This window comes from Lampetra fluviatilis, chromosome 50 (genome assembly GCF_964198595.1).
Source record: "Lampetra fluviatilis chromosome 50, kcLamFluv1.1, whole genome shotgun sequence".
Classification (NCBI taxonomy): domain Eukaryota; kingdom Metazoa; phylum Chordata; class Hyperoartia; order Petromyzontiformes; family Petromyzontidae; genus Lampetra; species Lampetra fluviatilis.
The window spans coordinates 4,708,124-4,725,925 of record NC_136324.1 but is presented as its reverse complement, the minus strand read 5'-3'; the positions used below and the strand labels follow the sequence as shown (position 1 = coordinate 4,725,925).

The 17,802-nt window shown below is 54.6% G+C and overlaps 1 protein-coding gene across 3 annotated transcripts in view; it reads left to right on the top strand.

Annotated features, from left to right (window-relative positions):
* The first annotated feature begins 8,373 nt into the window (after positions 1 to 8,373).
* The window catches only part of LOC144948641 (uncharacterized), a 298,072-nt gene continuing 288,643 nt past the window's right edge, over positions 8,374 to 17,802 (top strand). Inside the window, exon 1 of one of the 3 annotated variants that reach the window (XM_078878262.1) lies at positions 8,374 to 9,714. In XM_078878262.1, the coding sequence (XP_078734388.1) occupies positions 9,079 to 9,714 (636 nt within the window). In that variant the 5' untranslated portion in view covers positions 8,374 to 9,078. The remainder of the gene's footprint in view (positions 9,715 to 17,802) is intronic. The other 2 variants (XM_078878261.1, XM_078878264.1) reach the window with 2 other exon arrangements.

Here is a 17,802-nt window from a genome sequence, read left to right as displayed (position 1 = left end):
GGAACGCTCGTAAATTGAAAGCAGACGCGTGTGAGTGAGTGGGTGAGCGGGTGTGCGATTGCATGAGCGTAGCAGCACTTGGCCCCACAGCATGGGAAGGCTATACGAGGGGGGGGGGCGTCTTTGTCTTTGTTGCTGGTCTAAGACCCACGCTGTGAGCAACGCGACTGAAAGTCCCGGTGGGTTTTTTTTCTTCCTTTTTTACCACGGTCGTACCGGCGTCTCTAGTGAAATAATGATACAAATAACAATGTTCATTATACAGGAGGATGGGCGATGGTCGAGAGTGATAACGGAGTGGCAGCCAAGGAATGGAATGCGTCCGTCGGGTCGTCCACCAGTCAGGGGATGGAGCCATGAGATCAGTCCGTGTGTCGAGCGGGTGCCGGGTGGATTGTTGCGGCGAAGGATCGTGAGCAGTGGGCGGGGTTAGCTGAGCAGTGGGCGGGGTTACCTGAGCAGTGGGTGTGGTTAGCTGAGCAGTGGGCGGTATCACCTGAGCAGTGGGCGGGGTTACCTGAGCAGTGGGCGGGGTTAGCTGAGGAGTGGGTGGGGTTACCTGAGCAGTGGGTGGGGTTACCTGAGCAGTGGGTGGGGTTACCTGAGCAGTGGGCGGGCTTACCTGAGCAGTGGGTGAGGTTACCTGAGCAGTGGGTGGGGTTATCTTAGCAGTGGGCGGGGTTACCTGAGCAGTGGGTGGGGTTAGCTGAGCAGTGGGCGGGGTTACCTGAGCAGTGGGCGGGGTTACCTGAGCAGTGGGCGGGGTTACTTGAGCAGTGGGTGGGGTTACCTGAGCAGTGGGTGGGGTTACCTCGATATTGGGCGGGGCTATGTAAGAGTTAAGAATGAGACCTTGCCGATAACATCACGAGCATTGATTGAACATCACCAGCATTGATCGGTGCACAAATGGACAATGTAAAAGTCTCCCAATGTGCAACTGTGGTCATCCTTAACAGAGACACACATCACATAACGACCCAATGCCCCGATCCACGAATACAAAGGAGACGTCACAGCAATACACTCCGTTGTTCTTGACGCGGTTATCCGGCCTGACCACCTGAATGTGAAATTGTAGTTGTGTAGCTCTGCATCTACATCTGCAGCTGTACGAAATATCGTAGTAAGCCTGATTATGTTGCTTAGACACGGCGTGTCGAAACCGCCCCAGAGTGTTTGCTTGTACTGAATCAATGCTGCTGAATAAATAGACTCCCAAAAGGCCGTGCGTGTGGCTGATGGTATGGGTAAGACATTCCGTGAGAAAGTAGTTCTGGCTGGCCGAGGGGAGCCGATAGCACCTGTTATCGCACAGTGTTTGAGATGGGCTCATAAATAAAGTCCCGCGGCGGTTGCTGATTGGAAACTCGGCCACTAAAATAAACCCGCGGAGTTTATCTGAATCGTGTGCGATGATGTATCTCGCGGGTGAGTGCCAAGTGTGCAAAGAGAGAGAGAGAGACAAAGACAGGGAGAGACACAGACAGAGACAAAACCAAAAACTAAACTCAACATTTTTTGTTAATTTAAACCAGGTAAGGCACTCACTGAGCTATGCAACTATTTTTCAGAAGCGATCTGGCTTTCACAAATGATAGCTTAAACCAAGTGGCTTATCACGTGGAAATGTTCAGCCGGCTGTGATTAAAAGCGGGGTGTGAAAATGTACAGCGGCCAAGTAATCTGCAAAAACGACGTGAAGCGGGTGAAAACCGGAGGACCCGGAGAAAAATCCACACGACCGCGGGGAGAGAGACACACGCAGACTCCAAATACAGAGCAGGCGTCAGGGTCGAGTTTGAACTCACGATCTGCTGTAGACCAGGCGAGCTAGTTAACGTCTCGGTACAAAGAGACAGAGGCAGGGAGATGCGGAGTGAGGCAGTCGCGGTTGACGCGTTCCAGTGCGAGGTTTAAGGTGTTCACACCTGCACTCCGCCCGGCTATAAGAGGGCTTTGCGAAAACATTTTCATTGGCGACGATTCGAGCAACGGCCCTTATTCATGACACGAACTCGCTCCATTTATGTGCTCCATTTATGGCATATGAAGCAGGGCCATTTCCCGAAACATCGCCTATTATATATTTATATTTGCTATTTTTAAGACCACACGTACGGTGGTGTTGTCGCTGTTGACGAAGGCGTTGAGTTTGTACTTTTGAATGTGCTTGTGCACCACTGCCAACGCAGTTGCACCAGATTAGTGTTTTTGTAATAATCATCATCACCAACATCATCATCATATGATCATGGTCGACCATTCTTGTCAAAGGTCATCAGCAGCAGCATTCAGCGGCGTTACCATCGTCATGAACACACCTTTGTCACCATCATATTGATCATCATCATCACTGCTACTTTAGAACAGAACACACTTTTTTCCTACTCTACACCAGGGCGCGAAAACGATGGCCAAAATCTCAGAAAATCCCCCCCCCCCACTCCACTTTTGCAATCACTGGACACACGTGGGGTGCTGCTGATACTCGTGCAGGCGGAGGTTGGTTCTGGCCACCCACCCCTCTCGTAAGCCCGTGGCGGCCTTCTGATGTGCTGCCCTAACAGTCTGTTAAGGCTATACAGGAGGAGGGGAGGGGGGGGGTTGTCTTTGGTGGTGAACGTCTTTTCTTTGTCTTTATCCGTCCGCGTTCCTCAACCAGCCGCTAGTACACGCAGCATTATTAATTAATAGCATCAGCGCCTAATTGCTCGCGAACGCACGCGCGCCAGACACGGCATCACCCGTTGATTGTGAGACCAGTTAACAAACCGGGGAGGGAGGGGGGGTGTTCATTAATTCGCTTCCATTCTAATTAAATAATTAATGCACCACACGCACAAGGCGCCTTACTACAAAGATAAATCAATCGAATAAAAAAAACAACAACCATCATTAACTGTTTTCTTTTCCCCGGCTAAAGCCCCATCGGGAGCTCGCGGCTTTCGTTGACAAGCGATCAGGCCACACGCGTGATCGTGACGATAGCTCATCATCGCAGGGGCTGATAGCGTCATCGTCATCATCATCATCACCACACGTGGGTGTTTATACTGGGAGGAGCCTCCTGGTTACACCAGCCCACAGGGGATTATTGTGTCCGTCCGTCGTGCAGGGAGGGGCTGGGTAGGGAGGGGATGGGGTGGGGACGGTGGGGAGGGGCTGGGTGGGGAGGGTGGGGAGGGTGGGGAGGGGCTGGGTGGGGAGGGTGGGGAGGGGCTGGGTGGGGAGGGTGGGGAGGGGCTGGGTGGGGAGGGGCTGGGTGGGGAGGGGCTGGGTGGGGAGTGGCTGGTCACCCCGTGGTGCCCTTATAAAACTCAACGTTTAACCTACTCACGCCGGCTTGTGCCCGCCCTCACAGTCGGGCATATTTGCGGAATACACCACGCCGCCGTTGACCCTGGCCATTGACCGAGCAACCCAACGTTCCTACCAGCTCCCTCCGCAGGAATGTATTAGAAGCAGACAGATCATCTGAGATGCGCGTTGATTCTCAATGTGGAACAGGAGGAGCAGGTCAAACCCGGAGGAACCCGGATAACGATCCACGTGACCACCACGGGAGAGAGGGAGGCAACACGCGGACTTCAAACACTGTGCAGTTATCCCTCGCTTGATGTGGGTTCGCTTTATACGATTTCGCGTCGATGGGGCTAAGCAATTTCTCAAAATTATTCGCTCTCTGCGGTTTGAATTCACGCAGATGCGGCTATGCGATCGCACGTGGGACAACGTTGTTTGTTGTTGTCTCGCACACGTAGATACATACACACACACAGCTATACAATAACCGCTTGTGCCAGGCCACGTGCACGTTGAGGCCACGTGAAGTGTCGAACGCCCGCTGGCAGGAGGTCACGGGACAGACCCAGGTGCCACGAGTCGACTGACTGAGATGAGTGGCCAATACACCACCTGTGTCCCCTACTGTGCCAACTTGCTGTGTTTTAGCCGCCCGGCGCTCCGCTCGTTGTTGTGAGCGTCGCTCCTCTGCTCTCCGTTGTTGTTGGAGGGCGACTGCCTCCAACTGTCCAGTAGCAGCGTCCTTCACGAGCCTCCTCCACAGAGGCCGATCTTGACACCGCTGGTACCAGTCATCAGCAAGTCCACTCAGCTCCACGTCCTCCTGTACCACATCACTCCATATCTTTCCTATCCCGTGCCGCGCCCGTTTATCCCCCTCTATCCGGCCGAACAAAAGCTGTTTATACTCATTGGTTCTTTCGGTAAAGTCACGTATGTAGAAATTAAATACAATTTAAATAGATCACGACGTTTCTTGCTGTATTTGCCTCCGTGCAATTTGCCGTTCTCGGTGTGCTCTCTGTGTGTGCGATGTCCCTCTGTGTGTTCCCTCGCTGTGTGGTTGTCGCCATTTTCACCTGAGGATGAGCGCTTGTGATTGCGTTCAAAACGTCGTGATCTATTTTTATTTTATATTTTATTTCTACATACGTGACTTTACCAAAAGAACCAATGAGTATAGTAATTCCTGCAGTCACGAAAGCTTCAATCCCAAAAGCTTGTTTCGGCATGCAGTGGCTGGGCATGCGGGCCACGTGACCCAGCCAGAGGTACACACACACACACAGATACGACGGTGTGTATGTGTACTGTGTGCGCTACTCGTCAGGCAGCTGTGCCCTCATGCGGCGTTATGGAACGCATCTACTACCACGACTGCCACGGGTGCAGAGAGCGAAGGGAGGCTGAGGCATCGTCAGGGTAAGCTCATGTTGGTGGGTCGGGGCTCCGAGGAGAGAGGAGGGCATTGTGGGGGAATGGGGAAGGGAGAAGGGGGGGGGGGAAAGGGGTGGAGGGAAGAGGGAGGGGATGGAAGGGGGGTGGATGGAAAGGGGAGAGGTGGAGGGAAGGGGGAGAGAAGGGGGAGGGGATGGAAGGGGGGTGGAGGGAAGAGGGAGGGGATGGAAGGGGGGTGGAGAGAAGGAGGAGGGGTGGAGAGAAGGGGGAGGGATGGAGGGAAGGGGATGGAAGGGGGGTGGATGGTAGGGGGAAGAGTGGAGGGAAGAGGGAGGGGATGGAAGGGGCGTGGAGAGAAGGGGGAGGGGATGGAAGGGAGGTGGAGGGGAGGGGAGGGGGTGGAAGGGGGGTGGAGTGGAGGGGATGGAAGGAGGTTGATGGAAGGGGGAAGAGTGGAGGGAAGGGGGAGGGGATAGAAGGGGGGTGGAGGGGAAGGGGGGGGTGGAGGGGAAGGGGGGTGGAGGGAAGGGGGATGGAGGGGAAGGGGGGTGGAGGGAAGGGGGAGGGGATGGAGGGAAGGGGGAGGGGTGGAGGGAAGGGGGTGGAAGGGGGGGGAAGGGGGAGGGGTGGAGGGAAGGGGGAGGGGTGGAGGGAAGGGGGAGGGGTGGAGGGAAGGGGGAGGGGTGGAGGGAAGGGGGAGGGGTGGAGGGAAGGGGGAGGGGTGGAGGGAAGGGGGAGGGGTGGAGGGAAGGGGGGAGGGCGAGTCGTGACTGCGAGGCGCGCCAGTCAATGCGAGTCGGGGCGCAATTCATCAGCGGCGCTCGCTGCTGCCTCCGCACTCGCGGTGAACATCGCGGCGGGGATCGCGAGCGCGCCCCCCTCCCCCCTGTCCCCTGTCCCCTCGATCGCCGCCGGCTCCACGCGACTCGCCTCGCATCGCAAGCCGACATCGCTGTGATGAGCGTCGTGGTGGTGGTGGTGATGATGATGAAAATTATGATGATGGTGGTAGAGGTGATGATGATGATGATGTTGGAGGTGGTGGTGGTGATGATGGTGATGGTGGTGATGATGAGAATTTTGATGATGGTGGTAGAGGTGATGATGGTGCTGGTGGAGGTGATGATAGTGGTGATTATAGTGGTAGTGACGATGGTGGTGGTGATGATGGTGGTTGCGATTATGAGAATCATGGTGGTGGTTGTGATAATGACGATGATCGTGATGTGAATCATGATGATGGTGGTAGTGGAAGCGATGATGAGTGTGAGAATGGTTGTGGTGGTGCTGATGATGAACGGGACGCTTAAGACTGGAAATAAATGTCTCTTGGAAGGTAATCATAGCGCTCTATTATCATGCTTATAGAGTTGCGTATCACTGTCCAGTATAATTTTGCTTGGAATGAGGACCCCATAGCGTCAAGAGAGTGACAGAGAGACTCCCTGTAAGAGAGAGAGAAAAATAGAGATACTCCCTGTAAGAGAGACTCTCTGTCAGAGCGAGAGAGAGATTCCCTTGCCTGTAAGATCGGCAGTTTACCAGCATTGTTTCAAGCAATCCTCACTGCTGATGAGACACTGCGTGACGAAACCGGAGTGTTCGTTTGTCTGGATTCAACTCAGCTGAAATTATGTGTATTCCAAGAAGGCCGTGCGCGCGCGTGCGCGTGTGTGTGCGCGTGTGTGTGTGTATGCGTCTGTGTGCGTGTGTATGCGTGTGTGTGTGCGTGTGTGTGTGTGCGCGTGTGTGTGTGTATGCGTGTGTGTGCGTGTGTGTGTGTGCGCGTGTGTGTATGCGTGTGTGTGCGTGTGTGTGTGCGCGTGTGTGTGTGGGCGGGCACAAGCCGGCGTGAGTAGGTTAAACGTTGAGTTTTATAAGGGCACCACGGGGTGACCAGCCCCTCCCCACCCAGCCCCACCCCGCCCCACCCTCCCCACCCTCCCCACCCAGCCCTTCCCCACCCTCCCAACCCAGCCCCTCCCCATCCTCCCCTCCCCACCCAGCCCCACCCTCCTCACCCAGCCCCTCTCCACCCTTCCCTCCCCACCCAGCTCCTCCCTCCCCAGCAGCCCCTCCCTTCACGACGGACAGACGGACACAATAATCCCCTGTGGGCTGGTGTAACCAGGAGGTTCCTACCAGTAAGATTATCATTCCGTGTTGGATGAAGATGCCACCGCTGCCGCTGCTGATGCTGCCGATGATGATGATGATGAGGAGGATTCGAAACAGCTGCGTTTGAAAACAGACCACGTGCTCAAGACTTGCTGAGCACAGCGACCAAACGAAACGCGCGTCTTATAATTCGGGGAATATGCTCCTAATAATTATCGGTGCCCACATTGCCCCATACCCCAATCATCTTCGCTTAATTAACTTTGCTTAATTGCGGGTCCGGTGACCTTTCCACTGGTCACCGAAGGCCGTTAATTCGCAAATCAAAAATCCGGAACGGCATTAATTAGCGCTCGCTTCTGATCGTTTGCCGTATTCTCCCGATCAAAAGACCGCAACTCTATTCCCGTGCGCGTGTCTGTGTGTGTGAATGTGTCTGACGATTATCGGAACCAGTCCTGGGCCTCCCCTAGGTCGACTCAGACTCAAATGAGTACCTGGTGCGGTGTGTAAACATCGTCAATGGTGAGAGAAAGGCGGAGGGGCGTGGTGATGGCCACTCACCGCCTCGTGTGCCGTTCCGACCTTCATAGATGATCGGTGACAGCTCTTGCCCCTACAGTCTATTCAAGCTACACGGGGGATCTTTGTCTTTGTGCACTCGTGTGTGTGTGTGTACAGGTGGGGAGCGGTGGTGCAGCGGTTAACGCGCTGCGCTACGAACCCGGCGACCCGAGTTCGATTGTCGCTCAGGGTCAACATCAGTAACGATTATTTGAACCGTCCATGGGCCTCCCCTCGGTCGACTCAGCCTGAAATAAAATCCGGCACAACACACGAGGGGGTGGATAGCCAGTACCTTGTGCGGCGTATATAAACATCACCACGGGTGATACAAAGGCGGTCGGGCGTGGTGCTGGCCACCCACCCCCTCGTGTGCTGTACTGGCCTGCATAGGTGTTCGCTAACAGCACTTGCCCTAAAGCGTGTTGAGGCTATACGGGGGATCTTTGTCTTTGTCTCATTTCCTAAATGCCCATTTGCTCATTAACGATCCAAGCTGATAGCTGTTGTTGTCCATTGGGATTGTTTTTTTGTGTTTAGTTTGTTGTTCTGCCCCCTCACCTCCGATTAGCGCGGTTGCTTGCGTACGGTGCGAAAGAAGTTCAGCATACATACATGCAGGACTGTTGTCTAAATTGTGTCAGACTAGCCCGGTTCAATTGATTCCTCTAGACCCCACTCATCCTCGCTCTCCCCACATCTCATTCACGCAACGCACGCGCGCACAAATATAAAGCGACGAAACCCCGCCGTGTAGCCTTCACAGACTGTTGGGGCAAGTGCTGCAAGCGAGCGCCTATGAAGGCCGACACGGCACACGAGGGGGTGGGTGGTCAGCACCACGCCCGGCCGCATTTGTCTCCGTCCGCCTTAGCCACGAGGGATACAAAGGCGGTCGGGCGTGGTGCTGGCCACCCACCCCCTCGTGTGCCGTGCCGGATTTCAAAGGTGCTCGCTAACAGCACTTGCCCAAAAGCGTGTGGAGGCTATACGCGGCGATCTTTGTATTGTGTGTCTAAGGACGCTACTGGGCAGTTGGAGGCAGTCACCCTTCAACAGCAACGGAGGGCAGGAGGAGCGACACTTTCATAGGCGCTGCCCGCTCACGGCACTTGCCCCAACAGACTGCGTGCGCTGTACGGGGGACCTTTCTCTCTGTGTGCTGTGCGGTTCGCGAGTTCACGCGCTAGGCGGCGTAGCGGCGTCCGCTCTCCGGGAAACTGGGGCGAGTGCGCGCTCGCTCGCTCGCTCTGGAGGCAGAGAGAGGGAGGCAGAGAGTGCGCGTGAGAGAGGGAGGGCATAGGAGGAGGAGAGAGAGCGCGCGAGAGACGAGAGAGAGAGAGTAGCGGTAGTGTCCAGGACACGTGGAGCGGCGCAGAGAACACGAGGCGAGCAAGAGGCGGCGGGGGGACGTTTGTAGCACGAAGTGCAGAGTGGAGAGAACGAGACGCGGAGGAAGAGAGGGAGAGAGAGAGGGGGGAGAGCAGTAGACGGAGGAGGACACGCGGTGCGGAAAGAGAGCGAGAGAACGAGAGAGCGAGAACGGGAGGAAGAGAAGAAACGGAAGAGGAAGAAAAGAAGAGAAGGAGGAGGACAGCGTGCGAGTGGAGAGCGAGAAAGAGCGAGGAGGAGGAGGAGGGGGGCGTTTGGCTTTAGAGTGGAGCGAACGGCGTACGAAGCCGCTGCGCCGCGATGGGCACCAACATCGTGTCGGAGTGGCTGCGCGCGCTGCGCCTGAGCCAGTACACCGAGGCGTTCCTCGACAACGGCTACGACGACCTGGAGGTGTGCAAGCAGATCGGCGACGAGGACCTTGACGCCATCGGCGTCTCGTCCGCGCGCCACCGGCGCTCAATCCGCGCCGCCGTGGCGCGCCTTCGTCAGCAAGGGGGCACCGCGGTCTACTTCACCCTCGAGCCCCTGGCGCAGCCTCAGCCGCTCATCATCAGCAGCAGCAGCACCAGCAGCAGCATCAGCAGCGGCATCAGCAATAGCAACAGCAGCAGCAGCAGTGGCAACAGCTGCAGCGGTACGGCCACGTACGCGAGTTGCCGGATCAGGGGACAGCCGCGCTACGAAGCGGGCGGTAGGGTCGGCGGTGGCGGTGGTGGTGGAGTTGGAGGTGGTGGTGGTGGTGGTTGTGGAGGTGGTGGAGGTGGTGGTGGAGGTGGAGTGGCGAGGACGGCGCGCGTTTGCGGATGGAACCGCGGCGGCAGGGAGCGCGCTGCGAGCCTCGCCACGTTCCCCCGGCTCAAGCTCAAGGTGATGGTCCGTGACAAACTCCTGCGTGACGGCATCAGCCTCCGCAAGTCGCCTTACTCCAACAAGGTGAGTCCCCCACACCTCTCCCCCCTCGGCACACCTGAACCCCTCCCCCCTCACCTCTGCCCCCTGTACCCCACCAGTCCCCACATTCCCCCCCACGTCCTGCCCCCCACTATTCTTCTTCAACCCCCCCTCCTCCTGTGAAACAAAAAAACAATCCCGGCGTGGATCGAGAGTGGTGACGACGGAACTGTGTGGGGGTCTCAACGAGGCCGCCGCGTGTTGCACCGAAAAGTGACCTGGGGCGCCGGGTTCGCGCCCTGCTTGTGGTTTCTGCTCTTGCGCACGATGATGGTGATGATGATGGAAAAAGCAGCAGCAGCAGCAGCAACGAGATGTTCAGAAGCGAGATGTGCAATGTCAAGATTCTCCTGCTGCTTCTGCTGCTGCTCGTCACGAGGAGAGTGTATACTCTTAGTTCTTTCGGTAAAGTCACGTAGGCAAAAAATGAAATAAAAATTAATAAAAATGTTACAATAAAAAATAATTGCTTTATTGTTATTAATTTTAATTTCATTTTTTTACCTACGTGACTTTACCGAAAGAACTAAGAGTATGCATCCTTGCAGTCACGAAAGCTTCAAAACGAGGAGAGTGATTCAAGCAGCAGCAGCAGAGAGAGAGAGTTCGTGTCGTGTCGCTGTCCCTTCTCCTCCTGCGTTGAATGAGCGCGGCCCACATTGGGATTTGCTTACTCAACCCGTAGTTTCTGTGGTTGCACGGCCCCAGTCGCACTGCCGTGCCTCTTGACGGTGCGCACATCGGCCTGTCGATGTTCTCACGACCGTCGAGTTTGACTCGTCGTGGTTATCGATGGGTCCCGTCGAACGGTGCCAATCATTCATGCGGCGCCGTCGTTGCTCCGCATCGCTGTATGCACGGCGACACTTGCGTAGCTACGCGCAGAAGATGCGTGAGCTGGGTTGAGATGTCCGGGCGAGCGAGTGAGTGAGGGAGGGGAGGTCGGACGAGAGGTGCAGATTAGTTCGTGCGGCTGAGACGTGCAGAGAAGCGAGTTCAGGTGAGATTGTGCGTGAGTTCGGAAGAGGTGCCCAGACGATTAAGTTCGGATGAATCGAACGTAATCGAATGAGATGCCCACATGAGTTCGTTTGGGTGAGATATTCAGATGATTAGTTCAGGTTGGATGTTAGGATTAGTTAGTTCACGTGAGGTGTTGGGATGAGATGTCTAGATGAGTGAGTGAGGTATGAAGCCATTGGAATGACTTTGGCTGATGTGTGGTTGTGGGGTACGTAAATGGTATATGCAGTGTAGCCTTGAAACCCATAGACTTATATAGAAACCCATAGGCATACATAGTGACCCATATACTTACATCAATACCCATAGACTTACAGAGTTCGATAGACTCACATAGTGACTTATAGACTCATTTAATTAATCATATACTGTACTTGCATAGAGACGCATAGACTTACACAGAGGCTCACAGACTTAGATATCCATAGACTCCCATAGAGTTCACTGTGGTGTCTTTCCACCGTAGCACGCCCTGCTTTCTGAGTGGCTCGCTTAAAGCATTCTCACACAGTCACTCACTTGTGCAGCCACTAACCCTGTCAGCCACTTACTTTGTCACTCAGTCAGTCATTCGCTCAGTCACTCAAAGAAGCAGACACTAATTTAATAGCTCATTCACTCAAGCGTTCAGTCACTGCATGTCAGTCAGCCAGCCATTCAGTATGTCACTTAGTAAGTCACTCAGGCCCTCACTCAGCCACTAATTCTGTCACGCACTCAGTCGGTCAGTCACTCAGCCACTCAGTCTGTCACTTACTCAGTCACTCAGTCTTTCACTCAGTCACTCAGTCTGTCACTCCCTCACTCTGTCAGTCACCGAGTCATTTGCTCAGCCACTCAGTCTGTCACTTACTCAGTCACTCAGTCTTTCACTCAGTCACTCAGTCTGTCACTTACTCAGTCACTCTGTCACTCCCTCACTCTGTCACCGAGTCACTTGCTCAGGCACTCAGTCTGTCACTTACTCAGTCACTCAGTCTTTCACTCAGTCACTCAGTCAGTCACTCCCTCACTCTGTCAGTCACCGAGTCATTTGCTCAGCCACTCAGTCTGTCACTTACTCAGTCACTCAGTCTTTCACTCAGTCACTCAGTCTGTCACTCCCTCACTATGTCAGTTACCGAGTGATTTGCTCAGCCACTCAGTCTGTCACTTACTCAGTCACTCAGTCTTTCACTCAGTCACTCAGTCTGTCACTCCCTCACTCTGTCAGTCACCGAGTGATTTGCTCAGCCACTCAGTCTGTCACTTACTCAGTCACTCAGTCTTTCACTCAGTCACTCAGTCTGTCACTCCCTCACTCTGTCAGTCACCGAGTGATTTGCTCAGCCACTCAGTCTGTCACTTACTCAGTCACTCAGTCTTTCACTCAGTCACTCAGTCTGTCACTCCCTCACTCTGTCAGTCACCGAGTGATTTGCTCAGCCACTCAGTCTGTCACTTACTCAGTCACTCAGTCTTTCATTCAGCCACTCAGTCTGTCACTTACTCAGCCACTCAGTCTTTCACTCAGCCACTCAGTCTTTCGCTCAGCCACTCACTCGCGTGCGCAGTTTGTCACTCAGTCACTTCTAATTGTGACTAGTCGGATACATGTCAAACGCGCGTGAGTCGATGTCCGGAGGAGTGAGCTGTCGGTCCTCACGGCCCCAGTCGAAGTGCGGTGGTGGTGCGTTGGTTCAGTGCCTCCGTGCCGCTGTCGGGCGCGGCGTGAATTGATGTCGGTCGCCTTGGGGACTGCTAGCACATGGCCGGGGCGTTAATCAACGATGTTTCTATGTTCATGGCAAGGTCGGTTGGTGAGCGGGTGTGTGGGTGGGTGTGTAGGTGGGTGTGTGGGTGGGTGTGTAGGTGGGTGGGTGGGGGCGGGCGGGTCGGTGTGTGGGTCGGTGTGTGGGTGGGGGGGCGGGTGGGTGTGTGGGCGGGGGGGGGGCGGGTGAGTTGGTGGGGGGGGTGAGTCGGGGGGGCTGGTGAGTCGGTGGGGGGGGGGGGGTGAGTCGGTGGCTGTGTGGGTGAGTGGGTGGGTGAGTGGGGGGGGGGGGGCGGGTGAGTCGGTGTGTGGGTGTCTGGGTGAGTCGGTGGGTGAGTAGGGGGGGTGGGTGGTGGGCGGGTGAGTCGGTGGGGGTGGGGGGGGGTGAGTCGGGGGGGTGAGTCGGGGAGGGTGGGCGGGTGAGTGGAGGGGGGGTGAATCGGTGAAGGGCTTTAGGAGGAACCGGGTGACTATCAGAACAAGAACAATGTCGACCTGTAACGGGAGAGCGAGCACGTTTCAGAAGCACCAGGAGAAGGAACGACAGAACGAGCGGGACCGCAGCGGCAGCAGCAGCAGCAACCACACGGTGCCCACAATTGCCCAAGCTCTGCGATCCTCTATATATTAAAGCGTCATCGGCCAATGAATGAGCGTTCGTGCATGCGGGAGGAAACCTGGGAAGGCGGAGGAAACGCACGCATGGATCATCACGGCATCCAGGCCAGAGATGTCTCTGTGTACAGTGCTGTAAAGAAGGGCCATGGCCCGAAACGTCACCTATTATATAACCATATAAGGCTGCAGTGTCATTGACGTGTGCGTGTTGCCACGCGTGTGTTTATGCTTCGTGTAATAATTATTATTGGAGCGGAGGCAAGGCGTTTGTTGTGCTTGTTGACGGGGGGGGGGGGGGGTAAGGGGCCGTCCATAAATGACGTCACGCACCTAGGGGGGGGGGGGGTCAGACATTTGGGACGATGTGTGACGAGGGGGGGGGGGTTGGGAAATGTGACGTCACATCAAAATGCGCAACTTTAAATAAATATAGACAACGCGTTCTACTTAATTAAATAGACTTTTTAATAAATGTTTTCTCCTACAACACCAGAGTGCAGCGCCACATGAAATACGCACTACAATGACAATAGTTTAAAGCGATTTGAAGCATGTTTTATTTTCAAAATGGAAATATGGTTTTGGGCGGCGAGGGGGGGGGGCAAAGCTTTGTGACGTCATATTTGAGGGGGGGGTCTGACTTTTTGTGACGCTGCGTGACGTCATTTATGGACTACCCCTAATTAGCCACTGGTCAGGCGGCATCTCACGTGCGCGCAATCACGGATATCCACGGCCTATCACAGTCACAATACAGGTGTGTTTTTTGTGTTGGGTTAGATCGCGTAAATATATAAATGTGTCGTTAAACCCCGTCACCACCCGACACAGCCAATTAGTAAGGTTTGTCACGTAAACAGAACGTGGCCAATTCGTTACTAGTACAGCAGCACCGGTGTGTTGTAGAGTAAACACGCAACATGTACAATGTGAGCACGACGTCTTGCCAGCAATTACAGCCACACACGCCGCCACTGACACAAGTTCGGCTCCTGCACGAGGCAGTTACTTGTCATGGAGCCACGCCTACCTCCTGGCCACGCCCACCCTACCTCCTGACCACGCCCACCCCTACCTCCTAGCCCCGCCCACCCCTACCTCCTGACTCCGCCCACCCCTCCTGACCCCGCGCACCCCTACCTCCTGACTCCGCCCACCCCTCCTGACCCCGCCCACCCCTACCTCCTAGCCCCGCCCACCCCTCCTGACTCCGCCCACCCCTCCTGGCCACGCCCACCCCTACCTCCTAGCCCCGCCCACCTCTCCTGACCCCACCCACCCTACCTCCTGACTCCGCCCACCCCTACCTCCACGCATCGTCGAATCGTGACGCGCGATCGATTAAAAAAACCCAGCGACGACTCCTATTCCGCCAAGGTCACGTGATCCACTCATACATTTAACGTCGCCCCCACGTGACCCCCCTCCCACCGCTATCGCCCCTCCCCCGATTCCCCCATTCACCCCCCACCCCTGGACGAACCTGGCACATTCTTCACGCCTTGACGCGTACCAATGGGGTGGGGGGAGGGCAATGGAAGGGGGGTGGGGGGGGTGAGAGGAGAGGAGGTCCCCAAATGAGTGTTCTGGGTGGCCCAGAATAGCTCGCTGGGGAAAGTGGCGACAGGGTGAGGGGCGGCTGTGGGGTGTGTGGAGGGGGGCACTGTAATCGGTTCTAATTGAGGACAGAGTGGGGTGTGGGGGGCGGATTTTGGATTGAATGGGTGGGAGAGGAGCAGGGAGAGAAGGAGGGGGGAGGTGAAGGGAGAAAGAGAGGGAGTGGAGGAAGGGGGGAGAGGAGGGGGTGACGGATGAGGGGGAGGTGGAGGGAGTGGAGGAAGGAGGGAAAGGAGGGAAAAGAGGAGCAGAGGGAGAGAAGAAGGGAGCGGAGGAGGGAGAACAGATGGAGGAAGAGGAGGAGGAGGAGAGGAGGAGGGAGAGCCGCGCGCAGGCGACGCGCGCGTTGATGTTGCTAATTAACGTGACGCTAATTAATCCCCTGCACTGCCACGGCGTCTGAATTGGAAATCGCAGCGACGGAGGTCTACACCAAACCCGAAATATAGCACGAGAGGCGCTCGGGGCGAGTCGAGGCGGGGAAACTGGCGCGCGTGAGTTTACACACGAAGCAAAGTTTCCTCCCGTGAAGCCCGAATCACTTAGCCATGGCAGGTGCTGGTTAGCAAGCACATACGAAGAGTCGGTACATTGGCACCAGGCGGTTGGTGTTGTTACTCGTACTCTTTGTTTTTTTTTCGGTAAAGTCACGTAGGTAAAAAAATAAAAAAATGAATGATAAAAATAATATAAATAATCATAGAAATAAAATAATAAATCACGACGTTTCGGAGGCAACACAAGTCTCCGTCATCAGGTGGGACCGTCACAGCTAGATTTACACACCGCACCAGCTACTCATTTAAGGCCGGATCGACCTCCGGGTGAGGCCCAGCAACCGGTTCAGATATTCGTCGCATCTACGAAGCTTGTGAGCGGGAATCGAACTCGGGCTCGTAGAGCAGTGAGCTAACCACTGCGCCACCGCTCCCAATACTCGCGCACCCAATCACCAAGCACACTCACGCATGAACACACTCGCGCACTCGCATGAACACACTCACGTATGAACGCGCATGAACACGCACGCGCACATACTCAATTATGAACACGCTCGCACTCTCACGTATGGACACACACAAACGACAAATATCCCCCGTATAGCCTTAACATACTATAGGGGCAAGTGCTGTTACCGAGCACCTATAAAGGCCGGCACGGCACACGAGGGGTTGGGTGGCCAACACCACACCCGACCGCCTTTGTCTCCCTAGTAGCGATGTTTACACACCGCACCAGGTACTCACTTCAGGCTGAGTCGACCTAGGGGAGGCCCAGGACCGGTTCAGATAATCGTCACTGGTGTTGGCCGTGAGCGGGAATCGAACCCGAGTTGCCAGGTTCATAGCGCAGCGCGCTAACCGCTACACTACCGCTCCCCACACACAAAGACACACACACAGACACACACACACAGACACACGCATAGACAGACACACACAGACACACGCACGCGCGCGCGACGTGACCCGCACACGAGGCGGTAATGGGAGTGTGATCGCTGTAGCTGCATCTCAACTCGCTGGGCTCCTTTACCGCCCGTGTGGTTGGAACAGAGCCAATACCGACACACCTACCGACCTCCTCCTCCCCCCTCTCCACAACAACAATCATGATCGTAAACAGAAACACTCACCACACTGTGTCAATGACAACACTGCGCGCGCGCGCGCGTGGCCTTAAAAATGGTAAGTATATAATAGGCGACGTTTCGCGCAATAGCCCTTCTTAATGGCACATTCGCAGGTCTGTTTAGCTTCATTGACACCGGGCACACGTTTGTGGGTGCGTCTTACTCTACCGCACGTCTTATAAACCAGACAAGACTGTAATTAATACATAAAAGATAACAAGGACAAAGATCCTCCGTATAGCCTTAACAGACTGTTGGGGCAAGTGCTGTTAGCGAGCACCTATGAAGGACGGCACGGCGCACGAGGGTGGTGGGTGGCCAGCACCACCGCACCAGGTGCTCATTTGAGGCTGAGTCGACCTAGGGGAGGCCCAGGACCGGTTCAGATAATCGTCACCACTGGTGTTGGCCGTGAGCGGGAATGGAACTCGGGTCGCCGGGTTCATAGCGCAGTGTGCTAACCGCTGCACCACCGCTCCCTAGCGAGCACACAGACACACACACACACAGACACACGCACACACAGAGCCCACTGTAAATCCACTGCTGGATGATGGGTAATTGATCGACGATGCTTCATCATGTTGGTCAGTGCAGTGACACAGGTGGGGTGGCGTTCTCCCTACCTCTCTCTCTCGCGCGCGCGACTTCAAAAGGGGAAGAAAAATAATAATCTGAAACACAAAGAGAGGAATCAAACATTATCTCAATCGATCTCAAGGCGAGGGGGGGCGGGCGTGCGTTCACATCAGAAGGGAATTTCCGCGGAACGACCTTTGAAATAAATAAATAAAAATAACCCCGATTTCAAACGAAAGTAACAAAATAACGCGGCAATTTCAATCGACACATTCCAGCTCGCCGGTTCGATTCCATGACCAGTCGTGACGGTCGTAACAGTGTCCTGGCAGCTGTCTAAATATAACATGGGTACATGAATATCAATATATAACATGGCTACATGAATATAAATATATCACATGGGAACATACGTATCAATATATAACATCCGTTCATAAATATACAACATGGGTACATAATAAAACATATATAACATGGGAGCATACATATAAATATAAACATCCGTGCATAAATATATAACATGGCTGCATAAATATATAACATGGGTACGTAAATATGTAACATGGCTACGTAAAAAAAACACATGGGTACGTAAAAAAAGACATGGGTACGTAAAAAAAACATGGGTACGTAAAAAAAGACATGGGTACGTAAAAAAAACATGGGGACGTAAAAAAAGACATGGGTACGTAAAAAAAACATGGGTACGTAAAAAAAGACATGGGTACGTAAAAAAAAGCATGGCTACGTAAAAAAGAACATGGGTACGTAAAAAAACATGGGTACGTAAAAAAAACATGGGTACGTAAAAAAAGAACATGGGTACGTAAAAAAAACATGGGTACGT